Below are 19,949 nucleotides of genomic sequence, written 5' to 3' on the forward strand. Positions count from 1 at the left end.
GCAGCAATAATGGCAGCACTCATACATGTATTTCCCAAAGACAACCTCTGGATATGACGCATAGCACGTGCACTCAACTTCTTTGGTCGACCATGGCGATTCCTTTTCTGAGTGGAACTTGTCCTGTTAAACTGCTGTATGGTCTTGGCCACCCTGCTGCAGCTGAGTTTCAGGGTCTTGGCAATCTTCTTATAGCCTAGGCCTTTATGAGTTCTTTGCCATGAGGTGCCATGTTGAACTTCCAGTGACCAGTATGAGAGAGTGAGAGCGATAACACCAAATTTAGCACACCCGCTCCCCATTCACATCTGAGACCTTGTAACACTAATGAGTGACATGACACCTGGGGAGGGAAAATGGCTAATTGGGCCCAATTTGGACATTTTCACTTAGGGGTATATTGAATTTTTTTGAGGGGGCAGCAAATTTACACTGTTATACAAGCTGTACACTCAATAATTTACATTGTAGCAAAGTGTCATTTCTCCAGTGTTGTCACATGAAAAGATAGAATAAAATATTTACAAAAATGTGAGGGGTGTACTCACTTTTGTGAGATACTGGACTGTATATATATATATATATATATATATATATATATATATATATATATATATATATATATATATATATAGTATATATACAACAATTAAATACACCACCTGAAGTGTATTAGAAACAGTACACCACCAAATACACTGTGGATATAGGCTACAATGGATGGCAGAGTATATATATATATATATATATATATATATATATATATATATATATATATATATATCAATCAAAACAAATACGCTGCCACTAACTGAATAACCTGCCTGCTCAATCTAACTCAAACTATCTCCACACCAACAACACTACACACGGCCGCTATGTAAGCAGCTTTATATAGTGTGGGGCGTGGACTTAGTTCCCCTGAGCCATGATTGGCCAAAGGCACCCTGCCTTTGGCCAATTATGGCTCTCTTAGCAGAGCATGCTGTGATTGGCCAAAGCATGCAGGTCAGGTGCATGCTTTGGCCAATCATCAAACAGCAATGCACTGTGATCTCGCGGTGCATTATGGGGCATTCTGCGGCACTCCAATTTCCCGCTAACGCTCCATATGTTTGGCTCATTTTAGAACAAACGAACACGCGATGTTCGAGTCAAACCGCGGGCTCATCCCTAATTCTGAGTCATGGGGAAAGCAAAAGAATTGTCAAAGGATCTGCGGGAAAAGGTAGTTCAACTGTATAAAACAGGAAAGGGATATAAAAGATAAGGAATTGAGGATGCCAATCAGCAGTGTTCAAACTCTAATCAAGAAGTGGGAGGTTCTGTTGAAACCAAACTACGGTCAGGTAGACCAACTAAACTTTCAGCCACAACTGCCAGGAAAATTGTCCGGATGCAAAGAAAAACCCAGAAATAACTTCAGGTGAAATACAGGACTCTCTGAAAACATGAAGTGTGACTGTTTCAAGATGCACAATAAGATGGCACTTGAAGAAAGATGGGCTGCATGGTCGAGTCTCCAGAAGAAAGCCATTAGTCAACAAGGCCTATGATGAAAGGCACACCATTCATACTGTGAAACACGGAGGTGGATCGCTGATGTTTTTGGGATGTGTGAGCTACAACAGCACAGGAAATTTGGTCAAAATTGATGGCAAGATTAATGCAGTATGTTATCAAACAATACTGGAGGAACATTTGCATTCATCAGCCAGGAAACTGCGCATGGGACGTACTTGGACATTTCAACATGAAAATGATCCAAAACACTGGGCCAAGTCGACCTGTCATTGGCTACAGCAATATAAAGTGAAGGTTCTGGAGAGGTCATCTCAGAGCCACTTTGGGGAGATCTCAGACGTGCAGTTCATGCAAGACAGCCCAAGAATTTACAGGAGTTGGAGGCTTTTTGCCAAGAGGAATGGGCAGCTTTACCATCTGAGAAGATAAAGAGTCTCATCCACAAATACCACAAAAGACTTCAAGCTGTCATTGATGTTAAAGGGGGCAATAAGCAGTATTAAGAATTTATGTAAACTTTTGATCAGGGTCATTTGGGTAGTTTCTGTTGTGATTATGATTTAAAAAGAGTAAACACAGTTAATTGAAAATAAATGGCTTCAGCCAAGCACTAACCATGAGTGAAAGAAAAGTTTTTGTGTTATCATTCATATTCTCTGAAAAATGGCCAAGAAATCATAAACTCTGCCAGGGTATGTAAACTTATGAGCACACCTGCGTGTATGTATATATATATATATATATATATATATATATATATATATATATATATATATATATATCAGTGTACAGTAGTATATAATACAGTGAATTAAAGTGGTTAAGGGGAACCCTATGACAGAATTAAGAAAAAGCGGCATGGGGTCCCCCCCCAACATCCATACCAGGCCCTTTGGGTCTTGTTTTGATTCTTAAGGGGAACTCCACGCCAAAATAAAAAAAAACAGTGTAGGGTCCCCCCAAAATCCAAACCAGGCCCTTTGGGTCTGGCATAGATTTTAAGAGGAACTCCATGCCAAAATTAAAAAAAAATGGTGTGGGGTCCCCCCAAAATCCATACCAGACCCTTATCCGAGCAAGCAGCATGGCAGGACAGGAAAGGGGGGACGAGAAGAGGTCCTTGTCCCCATCAACATGGGGACAAGGTGCTTTGGGGGGCACCCCAAAGCACCCTCCCCATGTTGAGGGCATTTGGCCTGGTATGGTTCAGAGAAGGGGCCGCTCGCTCTTCCCCCTATCCTGTCCTCCAGGCTGCATGCTCGGATAAGGGTCTGGTATGGATTTTGGGGGGGACCCCATGCCAATTAAACAAAAATAATTAGTGTGAGCTCCCCTTAAAATCCATACCAGACATGAAGGACTTTTCTCCTTGATTTTTCATCTATATTGCCGGGAGCCAGCAATACATTACAGCCGCAAGCAAGTTTAAATTCAATTTTTTCAGAAATGTCATTTTGCTGAGGCACTGTTCTACACATCACACAGATGTGCCACTTTACAGGCAGACTAAGGGGACCCTCCGGGCACGATATTTAAAGGAATATTTCATTTTTATTCTTTCACTTTAAGTATTATTATAATCACTGCTCCTGAAAAAACTGTAGTTTTAAAAACTTTTTTTTGCATTGATACATGTCCCCTAGGGCAGTACCCAGGTCCCCATACACTTTTTATGGCAATAACTTGCATATAAGCCTTGAACCACTTCAGCCCCTGAAGTTTTTACCCCCTTCCTGACCAGAGCACTTTTTACAATTTGGCACTGCGTCGCTTTAACTGGTAATTGAGCAGTCATCCAATGCTGTACCCAAACAAAATTTGCCTCCTTTTTTCCCACAAATAGAGCTTTCTTTTGGTAGTATTTGATCACCTCTGCGGTTTTTATTGTTTGCGCTATAAACAAAAAAAGAGCGACAATTTTGAAAAACTAAATTTTTTCTTATTTTTGCTATAATAAATATCCTGCAAATTAAAAAAAAAAAAAACATTTCTTCATCATTTTAGGCCAATATATATTCTTTTACATATTGATTAGTTTGCCCAAAAGTTATAGTGTCTACAAACTATGGGAAAGATTTATGGCATTTTTATGGCATTTTTAATATTTTTTATACTAGTAATGGTGGTGATCTGCGATTTTTAGCGGTATTGCGACATTGCGACGGGCAGATCGGACACTTTTGACACATTTTTGGGACCATTAACATTTATACAGTGATCAGTGCTATAAAAATGCACTGATTACTGTGCAAATGACACTGGTAGGGAAGAGGTTAACACTAGGGGGCGATAAAGGGGTTAAATGTGTGTTCCCTCAGTGTGTTCTAACTGTACGGGGCTAGGACTGAGTAGGAGAGGATACATATCGCTGTTCCTACATGGTAGGAACAAACGACATGTCTCCGCTCCTCTGATAGCTCGGGGATTTGTGTGTTTACACACACAAATCCCCATGCTGGCGCTCATGCACGCGATCACTCGTGGCGATCGCGTCCGCTGGCCACGCGCATCGGGTCCCCCACCGTGCAGCAGGCACGGGTGTGCCCTCTGGTGGCTCTTGTAGGAACCCTGTACCCATCCGGGGTTTCACGCAGGGGAGCCATTCGGCCCCTGTAAACGGTTAAAATTAGCACTTTTAATTTTTCATGTCCGTGTCCCATAGACTTTATTAGGGTTTGCATGTTCGTGCAAACTTTTTGCCTGTTCGCATGTTGTGGTGCAATACTGGGAGAGTACCTTTCAGGGTTGTGTGCAGGTTGTGTGCACCTTGTCTTAATGTTGATGGGGAAAGGGCTTCATCCCACATCCCTGACATGGCGGATGTGGGAATCTACAGGGAGGGACTTACTGGGATCTGGAAGCCCCCTTAAAAATAAGGGGCCCCAAAATATCCTCACAGGAATGAGGAATGGGTACACCTGGTAAATTTAATCTCAAACTCTATATAATTTATAAATATGTTAAAAAGAGAGGATACCAACACCAAATCTTGGGGTAAACCACTAAAATCCTCATACCATTCAGAGTATAAAATGTTAATCACTACTCTCTGAATACAGTCTTCTAGTCAGTTTTCTATCTTACTTCTATCTTAACTTACAAACTGAATTTTCTAAGCCTGTAGACTTTACACATTAGTTCTGTATCGAAAACACTTTTGCAAAATCCAAGTATACCACGTCCACAGCCACCCCTTTGTCTACGTTTTTGCTTACCTCCTCATTAGACATGTGCGATTCGGTTCGTTCACATTCGTTTTTCAGATGAAAATGTCATTTTCGGAGATTTGGATGTATCCGATATTCCGAATGGTCAGAGTAACTAATCTGAACAAATTTGAAAAAGTTATAACAAAATTTTCAGGCTCATTCATTTTATTTGGATTCATTGAAAGAGGCGGTTGTTAAGGAGTGGGCGGCAGCTGTCCACATGCAGCTGTCAATTCCAGCAGCAGGAATCAGTAGATTCCTGCTGCTGGGATTTACACCATGACTAAAAGTCGTTTTGAATATGTACCTTAAAAATATCTGCCTTTGTGGAAAATCTATTTTTCTTGATTACTGAATCCCAAACCTTTTTCCAGCTATCATTAAAAAAATTACAAATATTGGTAATCTGTTGGATATCAAAATAAATATGCCAAAATTCAAAATGGAAATTCAATAATCAGTTTGGCACTGCATGCATGAACTACCAGTTTAAAATAAATCTACAAAGGAATGTCCTTCTAACTAGTGTTTTTGCACTTTTTACCAAATGTCATTTGAATGAATGAATGTGTAGCGATAACGTGATAACTGGGCCCTGAGTACCAGGATCTGCAATCTGTCATGTCCAGCAGACACAGCGATTGTGGGGGGGGGGGCATGCTGCGTGCTTCTAAAACCGGGGAAGGCACATGACGTACAGGTACGTGATTGTGCCCGCACGTGCCAACATTCCACAGAATATGTGTAGCGGGTGTCTCGTATCTTCCGCGACCAAGCTGGCCGCCGCAATGTACACAGGCTTTCCAGCCTTAAAGAGTGAGAGAGCTGCCTGTCAGTTCCTGCATGGGCTTTTCACCTCCCTCCCTCTCCTTACTGGTCTCACAGAGCTGTTCACTCTGCAGCCTCCCCTGTGTTCCTATTGGCAGGAGGAAAAGAGCCAATTAAAGGCACAGTTACAGGAGCCATTGAATGAGACTTTAACAAGCAGCAGCAGAAGCTGAAAAGGACCCTGGAATATGAAGTCCCAGCACAGAGCAACCTAACTGGCTCTTAAAGGGGTGGGACTACTAATTCCAGCATGCTTTGCTGGAGGAAGAGATCAGACCTGAGGGAGAGTGCTGTCTCTCAGGTGATCTCACCGCACAATTCAGGCCTCCACCGCCGGTCGGGACATCCAGCCTGAGAGAGGGGGATTCCAGGTGCACCTGCACTGATGGTGAAGTGTTCCAGTATGAGGTGACCAGTCGGGTCGTCAGGAGAGCCTGCCTGTTCCAGGATGTTCGTTTGGGCCTTGATCATAAGATTGGGTGAGGGGGCTTTTTGGCCATCTATTTCTGGGGACACTGTTGAAATAAATATTAGGTGGTTATGGATTTCCCCCCTATATTTGTAAATATGTATTAACTTGTCTATTCCTATAATTAGCTAATCTAGCAAAGCTCTGATATTGTTAATGGTGATGGTACAATAACAAGGTTAGCTATTAAAAATACACACACTGTTTAAATAAACAAGGGTCTTATTTATTTCCCAAGAAAATAGAAATGCTAACATAAAACACTAAAAGAAAAATATTACAGAGCATATGAAACAAAATAATATCAATGATACATTACGTAAGGTCGTCCTCTTTGGTCAGTATATTCGGCTGGGCTTGATGGTATGAGAGCGAATTATTTCTGGTGCTCAGCATTTTTAAACTACATTCAAACACTGCCCACACAACCCCATTGCCAGCCTATCTCCGAATTCTGACAATTCAAAATCGATAAGAGGCAGTCCTTCTAAATATCTGTCCATCTTCCAGGAAGCCTGCTGTAGTGTCCACTAAGGGCAGCATTTGTCCATTAGTCACTGCTATTTGACCCGGGTCAAATCTTCAGTGACAGCTCGTCTTTGACCTTTTGTAACTCAGTCCATCAGTCATCTTGGCAGCAGTGGCTTTTGAAGCTTTTGTTTGCAGATGTGATAATCAGGCACTTCAATCTTTATTACACCAGGAGGTCTGGAGCCCAGTGGCGTAGCGTGGGGGGTGCGAGGGGGGCCGTGGCACCGGGCGCAACATTTTAGGGGGCGCAATTCAAAGTCAGTGTGTGTCACTGTCCTAATTCCGATATACTGTGTCCCCGTGCTCCGGCCGCCATGTTTATTCTCAGGCAGAACGGCCGGCGCCCTGTGATTGGACGAAAGGGGTCATGTGCAGTGGCAGGGCTGGCCTGTCCATGATGTCGGATGGCACATGCGCACAGGTTGCTCCTGGAGTCCCGTTTTCGCCTTGTGATCTGCCGCCTCTGTCTTTTCCTCCTCCTCCTCCTCCTCTCCTACGGATCTCCAACAGTGCAGATCGATCATAGATGGAAAATAAAATGCAGGTGAGACTCCCTCGTCAGAGACAAGTCATGTTGCTGGCCTGGGGGGAGTGCACATGGTCTGGGGAGAGGAAGCAGCCAGAGAGCGAGAGTAAACAAGCAGTTAGTCATGCTGTGTAGTGGTCAGTATAGGAATACTATAGGTAGAGTGGTCAGTGTAGTGGGTATTATAGTGGACAGTGTAGTGGGTAGGGTTGCCAATCCTGATGCTGCTTCTATAGTATCCTGCCGACTTTCTCAGGCAATGCACAGGATCCTACAGGAGGAGAAGAGGTACCCGGCAGACACTGAGGACACGTGCTGGATCAGGAATGGGAGCTCCATGATCGGCCGATCAGCATGTCATTTATCACACAGACAGCTGACCGGGAACAGACCATGCAGGAGACCAGCCGCATAATCGGCTACATCCACAATACTTGGCTGGGTAAGAAAAACTGAACCGAGGAGGGAGGGGGGAGGAGGGGGGAATTCTTAGGATTCTTTGCTATCACCTCTGTGTTATATGTGATGATCGGGAGTCAGGCCCGGTGCCAGCATAATACAGTGTCCTGCAAAGAATAGTGTGTCCACTCCACAGGTCCTCCTGATATCCTGCCCACCTGCTGTCACTCTGCCTGCCCACCTCCTGTCACATTGCCCACCTCCTGTCACACTGCCTGCCCCCCTCCTGTCACACTGCCTGCCCCCCTCCCGTCATCCTGCCTACCTCCTGTCACACTGCCTGCCCCCCTGTCATCCTGCCCCCCTGTCATCCTGCCCCCTCCTGTCATCCTGCCCCCTCCTGTCATCCTGCCCCCTCCTGTCATCCTGCCCCCTCCTGTCAGACTGCCTGCCCCCCTCCTGTCATCCTGCCTACCTCCTGTCACACTGCCTGCCCCCCCTTCTGTCACACTGCCTGCCCCCCTCCCGTCATCCTGCCTATTTCCTGTCACACTGCCTGCCCCCCTCCTGTCACACTGCCTGCCCCCCTCCTGTCATCCTGCCCCCTCCTGTCACACTGCCTGCCCCCCTCCTGTCATCCTGCCCCCTCCTGTCACACTGCCTGCCCCCCTCCTGTCATCCTGCCTACCTCCTGTCACACTGCCTGCCCCCCTCCCGTCATCCTGCCTACCTCCTGTCACACTGCCTGCCCCTCTGTCATCCTGCCCCCTCCTGTCACACTGCCTGCCCCCCTCCTGTCATCCTGCCCCCTCCTGTCACACTGCCTGCCCCCCTCCTGTCATACTGCCTGCCCCCCTCCTGTCATCCTGCCTACTTCCTGTGACACTGCCTGCCCCCCTCCTGTCATCTTGCCCCCTCCTGTCATCCTGCCTACCTCCTGTCACACTGCCTGCCCCCCTCCTGTCATCTTGCCTACCTCCTGTCACACTGCCTGCCCCCCTCCCGTCATCCTGCCTACCTCCTGTCACACTGCCTGCCCCCCTGTCATCCTGCCCCCTCCTGTCACACTGCCTGCCCCCCTCCTGTCATCCTGCCCCCTCTTGTCATCCTGCCTCCCTCCTGTCATCCTGCCTACCTCCTGTCACACTGCCTGCCCCCCTGTCATCCTGCCCCCTCCTGTCACACTGCCTGCCCTCCTGTCATCCTGCCCCCTCCTATCACACTGCCTGCCCCCCTCCTGTCATCCTGCCTACCTCCTGTCACACTGCCTGCCCCCCTCCTGTCACACTGCCCCCTCCCTGCCTCCTGCATTTGTCAGGCAGGGAGGAGGTGTTATATCACCTCCTTACCACCTGTTTAAACCCCACAGCATTGCCCCGTCATTTAATGCATTGCACATGGATGCGGGGAGCCCCCATTCACTTGAATGGGCCACATTCGGCAGTCAATACTGCTCACTGAACCCAACAGTGTAGACATGTTTTGTTGCACTGTGATGCAAAACATTTTGGCTGTGGCAGGTATACATCCCCCTCTGTTGCCTTTTCAGCTTGAGGGGAATGGTTGGGTAGCAGTAAAAACACAGCTCAACCTCTAATTTTTACTGTCCCCCCAACTACAAGTGTAAATGAAGTTGCAGGGCACTCTGAAGAGTGATCCATAGTGGATCATGTTTTGAAGGTATTTTACAGGGGGTGAAGAAGCATTATGTTGCCTCCTCACCACCTGTTTTAACCCCTAAAAACCCATGCCACTGTGCTGTAGCCATGTGCATTGCACACGGTTTCAGCGCAGCCCCATTCGGGTGAAGGGGTTGAGTTAAGCAAGCGCAGTGCCGTGCTGCCCTGCACCACTAAAATGTTCGGGTTTGGCTTGAAAAAAAGGTGGCAACCCTAGTAGTGGATAGTATAGTGGACAGTGTAGTGTAGTGGTCAGCATGGTGTAGTGGACAGTGTAGTGGGTAGTGCAGTGTAGTGGGTAGTATAGTGGACAATGCGGTGTAGTGGTCAGTGCAGTGTAGTGGGTAGTGTTCAGTGTGGTATAGTAGTCAGTGTAGTGTAGTGGACAGGTAGGTAAGCTTAGTGGTCAGTGTAGGATTCAGGTATGTCAGTGTTAGTGGTCAGTATAGGAAACAGGTAGGTCAGTGTAGGAATCGGGTAGGTTAGTGTAGTGGTCAGTGTGGTGTAGTGGTCAGTGCAGGGTAGAAGTGGGTATTGGTCATGGTAGTGTAGTGGTCAGTCTAGTGTAGTTGGTAGTGTGGTGTAGTGGTCAGTGCAGCGTAGTGTAGTGAGAAGTGGTCAGTGTAGTGTGTAGTGGTCAGTGTAGTGGTCAGTGTAGAGTAGTGGGTAGTGGTCAGTGTAGGGTAGTGGTCAGTGTAGCGGGTAGTGGTCAGTGTGGTGTAGTGGTCAGCGTAGCATAGTGTAGTGAGTAGTGGTGAGTGTAGTGTAGTGAGTAGTGGTCAGTGTAGGGTAGTGGTCAGTGTAGGGTAGTGGTCAGTGTAGGGTAGTGGTCAGTGTAGGGTAGTGGTCAGTGTGGTGTGTAGTATAGTGGTTAGTGTAGTGGTGAGTGCAGTGTAGTGGTCAGTGTGGTGGTCAGTGTAGGGTAGTGGTCAGTGTAGTGAGAAGTGGTCAGTGTAGGGTAGTGGTCAGTGTAGTGTAGTGGTCAGCGTAGCGTAGTGAGTAGTGGTGAGTGTAGTGAGTAGTGGTCAGTGTAGGGTAGTGGTCAGTGTAGGGTAGTGGTCAGTGTGGTGTGTAGTATAGTGGTTAGTGTAGTGGTGAGTGCAGTGTAGTGGTCAGTGTGGTGGTCAGTGTAGGGTAGTGGTCAGTGTAGTGAGAAGTGGTCAGTGTAGGGTAGTGGTCAGTGTAGTGTAGTGGTCAGCGTAGCGTAGTGAGTAGTGGTGAGTGTAGTGAGTAGTGGTCAGTGTAGGGTAGTGGTCAGTGTAGGGTAGTGGTCAGTGTGGTGTGTAGTATAGTGGTTAGTGTAGTGGTGAGTGCAGTGTAGTGGTCAGTGTGGTGTAGTGGTCAGTATAGGAATCAGGCAGGTCAATGTAGTGGTCAGGTAGGTCAGCGTAGGAATCGGGCTGGTCAGTACTATTGTAGGAAGGGAAGGAGTGCTAAAAGTTCACAGGCTAGGGGGGCGCAAATGACTTGCCTTGCCCCGGGTGCTGACAACCCACGCTACGCCACTGCTGGAGCCAAGCTCTATTCCCATACTCCCCTGCCTGAGGCCAAGACTCTTCTTTCAGATGAAGGTTCTGATATGCATTCTTTAGTTACAAAGCGGCTAACCTGCTAAATGGCATTCCAGGCAGCCCCCAAGAGTGATGAGGCTAGGTGTATGCAGATTTCATATTCAAAAACACCTTATATTATGAAATAAAACATGTTGCTTTCCAACAACTGTATACAGACATCATTGTCTTCTCACCTTGCTGAGAGAGATCCTGCCTGCTTCACTTGATAATCTGGGCCAGTTGTGTTGTTCGGCCCTGCTATCCAGTAATTTAAGTGCACCAATGAAAGTGGCTAGCTGAAGATATCAAATCTCTGTATATGCAGTGGGTGTGTGTGGGACAGCTTATCTAGGAGGTTAAGTCATTACATGTTGATTTGAATAAAGCATTTAAAGTTGGGCCTGTGGTGTCAGGGGACAGAAGAGAGAGGCCTGACACAAAGAGGGTCATTCCTCTGCTTTCCTCCTGCCCGGACTCATAGAGCCAAGCCTGAATATAGGATTGAGCGCTATATTGCTCATAAATCTCAGTTATTGCTCACCAGTTGATTACTTGAATATATACTGTTACTGTCTGTTATTCTTACCCAAAAATTTTGCAGTAAAGACAATTTCAGTGTTTTATCATAACCTGTGTGTTTCTCATTAGTCATTGCACTTACACTATTGCCAGGTGTGCCAGAGGGGGCTGAGACTGTTATTAGGGTTGAGAGGCAGAGTAACGGACTGAACTAACTTATGCAGCTACTTCGGATGTATCGCTACATATGTATTGTAGCAGGTCAGCAAGTGGTTAATGTAGCACTAAGGGCCGGTTCACACTGCTGCGTGGTATGAGATCGCATGTGATTCGCACCACACTGCAGTGCAAATCACATGCAATGTCCATGTGATGCGAATTCAGACATACAGATAGTATAGCCGAATTCACATTGCATTCGGTCCAAACTCACACAGAACCCTTTTTTTGGTCCGCAGCAGAATCGGATCGCAGGGGTGATAATATTTGGTGCCTGCTCTGTTCCAGTGTCTGGTGATTTTGAGCAGCCAGTAAAATACTAGTGACTACCAGTGGGTCGGTCGGGTCAATTGCCCACCCCCCGTTGGTCGGTCGGCCCTGCAATGACCCCGTCAAGCGGGCAGCTCTTTCCTCCGGGTGATGGGCTTTTCGTGTGTCTCCTCATGGTGGCTGTGCATCTCCTCTTAGGAGGCCAATAGGATTGCCTGTCCTTTTAGCCAATCCGGTGATGGGTCTCAGGACCCGCTTCCTGATTGGCCGGGAGGAGAATCAGTGTGACAATAGCAAATATTCATACTCTGCGCCCCGAGCCCACTCTTTTTTGAAGCCTATTAGAGCCTGAGGCTCTAATCATGTGCTTAAAAAAAACCCATTTTCATATTTGAGTGCTGTCACACTTTGATTGACAATTGCTTAGTCATGCAATACTGTACCCAAATAACATTTTAGAGCTTTTTTTTGGTGGTATTTAATCCCCACTAGGTTTTTAATGTTTTGCTAAATAAAAAAAAAGGCATTATTCTTTCTTAGTTTCTGTTCTAAAATTTTGCAATTAGAGTGTCACTAAACCCAGATCATAAAAAAGATCAATATATACCGATATCTATAATATTAAATGCTATTCATACTCACTGTGAGATTTGTTTTCTGTATTCTGGAAAAAAAATGGTTGTTCCTGCTGTTCTCTATCTCCACCTTCTGTCCATGTACCCAATTCAGCTAGGGATTTTGCAGCTGTGGTGGCAACTCTGCACATGCTCAGTTTTTAGTGAGTTTCTATGCTGAGCATTTCCTCCCTGATCACATCTGAGCAGCCCATGTGACTATAGAGTCACACGTGTGGGTGTATACACAGTGCTAAATGACAGCCCACTCCCTCCCTCCTCCTCCATGCTCACTAACCAGCTACACTCAATGGAGGTTGGATATTACATGTAGATTAATGGAGGCTTTGCCTCCCTTGACCCTCCCTCAGGCTGAAGGGGCATGACACAGCCTGTGACTGCCAGAAATCTGCCCACACCAAGTTTGTTTCAGAAAATAATAACATTTTGATTTTGAATATATATTTGTATGCCAGTTTAAAACAGTTTATTGATATTATTTATTTATTTTCACTCTGTATTCCAAAGGCTGTGTTTTTTTTAATTTGAACACATGACCAACTGCAGTGGACTAGAAGCTCCTCCTGCTTTTGTTTCCCTGCAGACAGGCTGGGAAAGATCTGGGTCATGTGACAACTGTATAACAATTAGGAAAAAAAACATACAGAAATAGAAGGGACAATGTAAAATAAACCATGTGTTTAGTATCACTTTAAGTAATGTTTCTTCATTTCTTTTTGCATTTCAGGGCATCTTAAAGTAGAGGGCTCCTGTAGGAGGTAAATTGCCTAATGGCACCTAATACGTCTTTGTTCCTCAGACTGTAAACAAATGGATTGAGCATTGGGACAACAGCCACATACAGCATTGAGATTAAGTTGTCTTGTTCTTTAGAGTGATCAGATTCAGGTTTTATATAAACAAACAGAATTGGTCCATAAAATAATATAACAGTGGTAAGATGAGAAGTACAACTAGAAAAAGCTTTAAGACGTCCTTCAGAAGTACGAATCTTCAGTATAGTCCTCATGATTTTCACATATGAGATTATAGTGAGTGAGAATGGAACACATGCTATCAGAATATCCTGGAATAACATAAATATTTCCCTGCTTTTTGTATCACTAGATGAGAGGGCAGTGAGTGTTTTCAGATCACAGAAAAAATGGTTAATTGTGTGGGAATTGCAAAATGAAAGAATAGATGTCAGCAGAGTCAACAGCAAGGAGTTCAGAGCAGATATAAGCCAGCAGAAGAGTGCTATTGTGATACAAACATTCTTGTTCATTATCATAGTGTATTGTAAGGGCTTACAAACCGCTACATAGCGATCATAAGCCATGGAGGTCAACACAAAAATATCACAGATAGCACAAAATGTAAAGAAATACAACTGAGTGATACAATCATGAAAAGAGATTCGGTTGTCCTGGGTTATTGTAATAGACAAGAGTTTGGGGAGAGTGGTTGAGACATATGTAACATCCACCAATGAAAGGTTACATAGGAAGAAATACATTGGGGTGTGAAGCACAGACATCAAAGAGATAAGTGTAATAATTATCAGGTTCCCCAAAATGGTCAGAAGGTACATAGTTAAGACTCCAACAAAAAGTGTAAGTTGTCCTGTTTTTGATGTAATGAAACCCAAGATGTGGAATTCTTTTAAAGTGGTGTTTGGACATTCATCCATTTTATCTGTCAGGAAAAAACATATATCACATATAATTGGTTATTGTATAGATTGCATAGATTTTTTTCTATGTGTGTGTTCACATATGTGTACTTTATAAATCACTATCACTCCCATGTTCTTCTTCCTTCTGAAGTACCTGGTTGATCCTACTAGTCACCTATGTTCCTCGTTCTAACGTGAGCACACAAAGCACAAAAGCTGATTTGTGCTTGCATGGTCAGTTTCCATCCTTTGGCTGGCTATTCAGAGGTACAGGACACTATTCAGACACAGAGCATGCCAGTATTGGGTGGTTTGTTCAGCCACCATGCCCCCTGGCCAAACACAGTCTGCCTCTTGAACAAGCCCCCTGCTTGAGCACAGCCTGCATCTAGCCTCAGGCTGAACAGACTATGAAATACTGTGTACTGTGTGTCTGCACTGTGTCCTGTACCCAGCCACCCATTATCAGGAACAAAAGATGCATGGTCACATAACAGAACTTCTGAAACTAAGCAAAAAGCAGTTATGGTACTTATACATAACTATAATTTAATTAGAAAGTGTCACTGTCTATATTGCATGTTCACAACTACTTTACAGCTGATGTTTAGTATATATTTTTTTGGGAAACAGTTGCATACACATTAGTTATGTGATATGTATCCCCTTACCTGACGGCTTTGGCTTCTGCTCAAAATCCCCTCTGATGTGCCTCTTTAGAGCCAACATAGGCTGTCCTAAGTGACTGTCTTCTGGTGCTAACTGCAGCTGCTGTGACAGAGAAAAGTTGTGCTATATATCTGCCCTACTCTGCTTTTCCGCCATTCACAGAACTTATATTACTACAGTCTTACAATGGAGGAGGGTCTCTGAGTGGTCAGTGGAGCAGTTGAATGACAGAATTCCACCACCCATGTACGGAATATGAAGCATTGTAGGACTCTAATAATATAAGTTCTGTGAATGGCGGAGAGGACAGAAAAGAGTGGGTGAGCGGCTCAACTTCTCTTAGTAGCAGCGGCTGTAGTTACTTCTAGAAGACAGCCGAGAAGGACAGTATCCAGGGGGCTGTGAGGAAGCACTACACCAGGGGTCTCCAGCTGTTGCAAAACTACAAGTCCCATCATGCCTCTGTATGTGGGAGTCATGCTTGTAACTGTCAACCTTGCAATGCCTCATGGGACTTGCAGTTTTGCAACAGCTGGAGGGCCACCAGATTGAGACCCCTGCACTACGGGGATGATGTTTAGCATGGTAGCCACCTGACCCCCCCCCCCAAAAAAAAAAGACAACTTTATGTATGCCAGGGGAAAAAAAAACAAAATAAATAAAATCATTTTCAGGGTATCTCTCTATTGTATAAGGATAAGAACAATAAGGATAGGAAGTCATTCCAAAAACATGTTATATATAAAAAAAAAGGAAATAAAGCTTTAAAAATGCTGCAAGTATAGAAAAATGCCCTTCTATCTTCCAGAAATCCAGTAAGCTCCTAAATTCTAATTTGAGCTGACAACACAATGCCTTTGCTTCAGTGAAAATTCAACCAACAGTGTAAGCCCTGTCCACTGAACTACAGAATCCCACCTGTTCCCCACCCCTCTCTGTCTCATTCTACATGTTTACATTGATTTATTTCCCAACAAAGCAGTGCTGCTACCTTGACTCCCAAACGTCTGCTCACGCATGTTGTGTAAGAAAAGAACTTTTGAGAGATGTAAACCTGGAGTATGTCCACATTATAAGGAACAAAGCTCCCATCAACTGACACTACAACATTTTTACAAGCCCAGTGAGGATATCACAAGGAATGTAATAAAAACTAAAACTGTTAAATGTTTCTCTTTAGAGGGGAAAAGGGAGGTTAGGGGAACATTTTAGACATTTATGGACATACACTTTACGCTATGTCATGCCTTTTTATTGGGTCAGTTCTCCCAAAGCAGATATTTCTGTTTTGAATGGATACCTGTGGACAGCATATAACCAGTTGGTTTCTTATATTTTTGGGCAATCCAGTGGTAAGATTTCTAGACTTGGTTTACTAATATTACTAAGAGTTGTTGCATATGTTATGTGTATATGTGCATACATCTCAATCAGGGTGGGGGGGTTGGAGACGGAGTAGATCGGCTGTCTCCTTTTTCATCCCATGCAAGAGAGGAGAAAGGGATAACTGTCAATGACGGCTCTGAACTGTATAAGAGTGACACGCTCTCAGCTCACAGACCTGCTGGGGAGGCAGATGGCATTGATCGATGAGCACTGATAGGAGGCACTAATGAGCACTGATAGGTGGGATTGATAAACACTGATAGGCTGCACTGATGGTCACTGATTGACAGCATTGATGGGCACTGATAGATGGCATTGATGATCACTGATAGGTGGCATTGATGGGCACTGATAGGCAGCATTGATGGGCACTGATAGGCGGCATTAATGAGCACTGATAGGCAGCATTGATGGGCACTGATAGGCAGCATTGATAGGCACTGATAGGTGGCATTGATGGGCACTGATAGGCAGCATTGATGGGCACCGATTGGCAGCATGATGGGTACTGATAAGCGTCATGGATAGTCACCTATAGGCAACATTGATTGGCACTGATAGGCAGCATTGATGAGCACTGATAGGTGGCACTGATGGGCACTGATAAGCGGCATGGATGGGTACTGATAGGTGGCACTGATAGGCACTGATAGGCAGCATTGATAAGCACTGATAGGTGGCAATTATAGGCAGAATTAATGGGCACTGATGGGCGGAATTAATGGGCACTAATAGGGGGCACTGAAATGCAGTACATGATAGGCGGCATTGATGAGCGATGATAGGTGGCACTGATGGACGCTGATAGGCGGCATTGAAATGCAGTACTGATAGGCGGCATTGATAAACACTGATAGGCTGCACTGATAATCAGTGTAAACAATTTACTAACATTCTTGCCGTTTAATGGCTCTCCTTTCCTCACACAGACACAGCATGGGAGGAAAGGGCTGCTGATAACCAGCAAGTCTGTTTACATGTGATCAGCTGATCACATGGTAAGGGGGCCGCTGTGATTGCACTGGATGCACGTCCCAGGGGAAACGCGGGAGGCAGGGTTCCAGGAGGATGTCCATGGACGCCCTCCCAATATTGGAAGCCTGGGGCTCTGATGGAAGGGGGTCAGGGGGGCAATCATGGTTTCTTGCACAGGGGCCCTGAAGGTTTTAGTTACGCCTCTGCTGTGTGGATATAAATTCTGGGGTATTTTCATGACACTCATTAGAACCAAAGAAGTGGCTTGGATAAACTACAAAATAATATTACTACACCACCCCTAAATATACGTTGATGAGCTTAAGCTGTATATAAACTGCAACAATGAACTTTTCTTACTTGCTCCCTTTTGGTCTGGTAAATATACCTGTTAAGTGTTTTGTAACATCTTTTAATAAAAATGTTTTCAAAAAGTTAAAAAAAGAATTAGTTGATCCTGCTGAACCTCCCAACCTTCTGTGCTTTCTTCCTGTGCTGCACTGTGCATTATGTTCCCAGCAAAGGTTGTGGACTAAATTTAAGTTAAAATAAATTGGATACAACAATTCTAATTTAGATTGTTCAGCCACCATGTCCTTATATGCTTCTTACTATACTGTCAATTTTTTCAGAAACGTTTTTAAATATCGCCTATGATTGTTTAAAGTATGTTTTTTTTTAAAACTCTGTACATCCATCAATTGTATTACTTTGTAATACAATTCTTTACTTATGGGAAACTTGTCCAACACCTTTAAAAAATATTAACAGAATTTTGATAACGCAAAAAAGTTATGTATGATGTATACATGTATGCTACATGTTGCTCTTCAAGAAAAACTTTATTGTGAAAAAAAAATTGAATCATAGATACAACAATTCTATTTTATAGAAAGCAATGACTTTAGGCCATATTTTTAAAAAAAGTCACAAATAGTATAGTATATATTAAAAATCAAACACTGTAAATGTATGTTTATAAAGCATGAACAAGATGATCAAAAATATTTATTTGAAATATGCATATACATTTTTAATAAAATAAATAGCAATATAAAAATGTTATTACGTAGACACATAAATATATGTAAAAAGGTAGTTCAATGTTTCAGCTGTTGGAAATCTGTAACAACTGATTAGTAAAAATAAATATAAAGTAAGAATTCAGGTAGAATCATATTCAGGATTTATAAGGGTATTTTTTAAGGAAGGCTTGCTAGGATTATATACTAGATTCTATCCTTATGGGAATTAATCAACAGATTATTTCAGTCTCAGATCAATTAGTATAAATAAATAAATAACCTCATACCTGTTTTCAGTTGAGATTTTTTAAATAGAGGAGACAATGCTTCTTTTTATTTTAAAAGAAGTTTACTGATTAATTACCAGATTAATAATCATGAAAATGATTATGACGGTAATGCTAACCAATTTGCTTGTCTAAACAATTTTACATTTTTTAGGACATATAAGGATTTTATTTGGTACGCTGTTATAATCAATTCTATTCTTATATTTTATTATAAGCTAACAAATGGATCAAAATGGTTTGAAAAATTCAGCTAAAGTTTCACAACAATATATTTACAATTTACTTTTTTATTGTCTTAAATAAATAAAGGCACAATGATAACTAATCTGGCAAGTTTGAAATAAAAAAAAACACACACGATCACTATAATAGCATATCTCATTGGCTACATATAGTTAGTAAGATTGAATAAAGACACTAGTCCATCGAGTTCAACCTGAGCGAGTGTGGGTGCGTGTCTAGAATTATCCCTATTTTTATTTAAGGTACCCATATAGCGCTGTGTCAATTTTTACGCAGCGCTCCATACATATATCACACACTCACATCGGTCTCTACCCTCAAGGAGCCCACAATCCAAGGTCCCTAACATTCATATACTAGGGCCAATTTTGGACAGAAGCCAATTAACCTACCAGCATGTCTTTGGAGTGTGGGAAGAGACCTGAGTACCTGGAGGAAACCCACGCAGGCACAGGGAGAACATGCAAACTCCAGGCAGGGAGTGTCGTGGTTGGGATTTGAACCAGCGACCCTTCTTACTGCTAGGCGAGAGTGCTACTCACTACACCACTGTGCTGCCCAAATAGGGCATAATAGGACATAATAGGGGACTACTAACAGTGGTTCCTGATTGTATGAACCACCACTGTCTCTAAGTTTTTCTCAACTTAACAACTGAACTCACCTGTGCCAATCTTCACATCTTTATAAGGAATGTACTATCTAAACAAAAAGTGTCCCCCCCCACTTCCACAAACTATCTATTTAACTATGAGCACTTCTTCTGCATTTAAAATATTTTTTATTATAATTTTAAAATAAATTCATATATAATACATAAACATCTAAAACCACACTCTGTACAGCATAAACAACTGTGTGATGCATTGCCAATTAGGTTTGCTCCAGCTCTTTCTGTTTCAATATTGTTTTTTTATTGAATAAACATTAAAACACATTCAATATTTTTTTTAAATGAATAAACATTAAAACACAAAGTTATATAAGTGTGTCATTGTTCAGTTACACAGAGGTATGCATCTGAATATTCCACAAAGGGTTAGGGTTGTAACGTGTAACATACTCCAAAAGGTAAACTTAAGTGGAGTTCCACCCACTTTTACAACTCTTCACCATCCCTCACTAAACTGTGCACTGTAAACAAATTGAATATTTTTTAATTTTTTTTCTCAGCACCTACTGTATATCTGTTGTATTCATTTTTCACTTCCTCCTCCCTGGCCGTGGCCCATCGCATCATTTCCTGTTTGCAATGCCTTCTGGGAAGGGGTGGCAACCTCCTCTGACACTGCCGTTGCTATGGAAACCTGACCTGAAACCTATTACACTGCTTGTGCTGCACT

General features: G+C 43.5%; 1 protein-coding gene across 1 annotated transcript; it reads right to left on the minus strand.

Annotated features, from left to right (window-relative positions):
- Positions 1–13,094: 13,094 nt before the first annotated feature.
- On the minus strand, positions 13,095–14,033 carry LOC141134012 (olfactory receptor 1F1-like). Its single transcript, XM_073623604.1, has one exon. It carries the CDS (start codon positions 14,031–14,033, stop codon positions 13,095–13,097), a length of 939 nt encoding a protein of 312 aa, XP_073479705.1.
- Positions 14,034–19,949: the final 5,916 nt, after the last annotated feature.

Source organism: Aquarana catesbeiana, linkage group LG03 (assembly GCF_042186555.1).
Source record: "Aquarana catesbeiana isolate 2022-GZ linkage group LG03, ASM4218655v1, whole genome shotgun sequence".
Taxonomy (NCBI): domain Eukaryota; kingdom Metazoa; phylum Chordata; class Amphibia; order Anura; family Ranidae; genus Aquarana; species Aquarana catesbeiana.

What these genes read in the sequence shown, in the direction of transcription:
- LOC141134012 (XM_073623604.1), bottom strand. Translation starts at nt 14,033, where the DNA reads ATGGATGAATGTCCAAACACCACTTTAAAAGAATTCCACATCTTGGGT.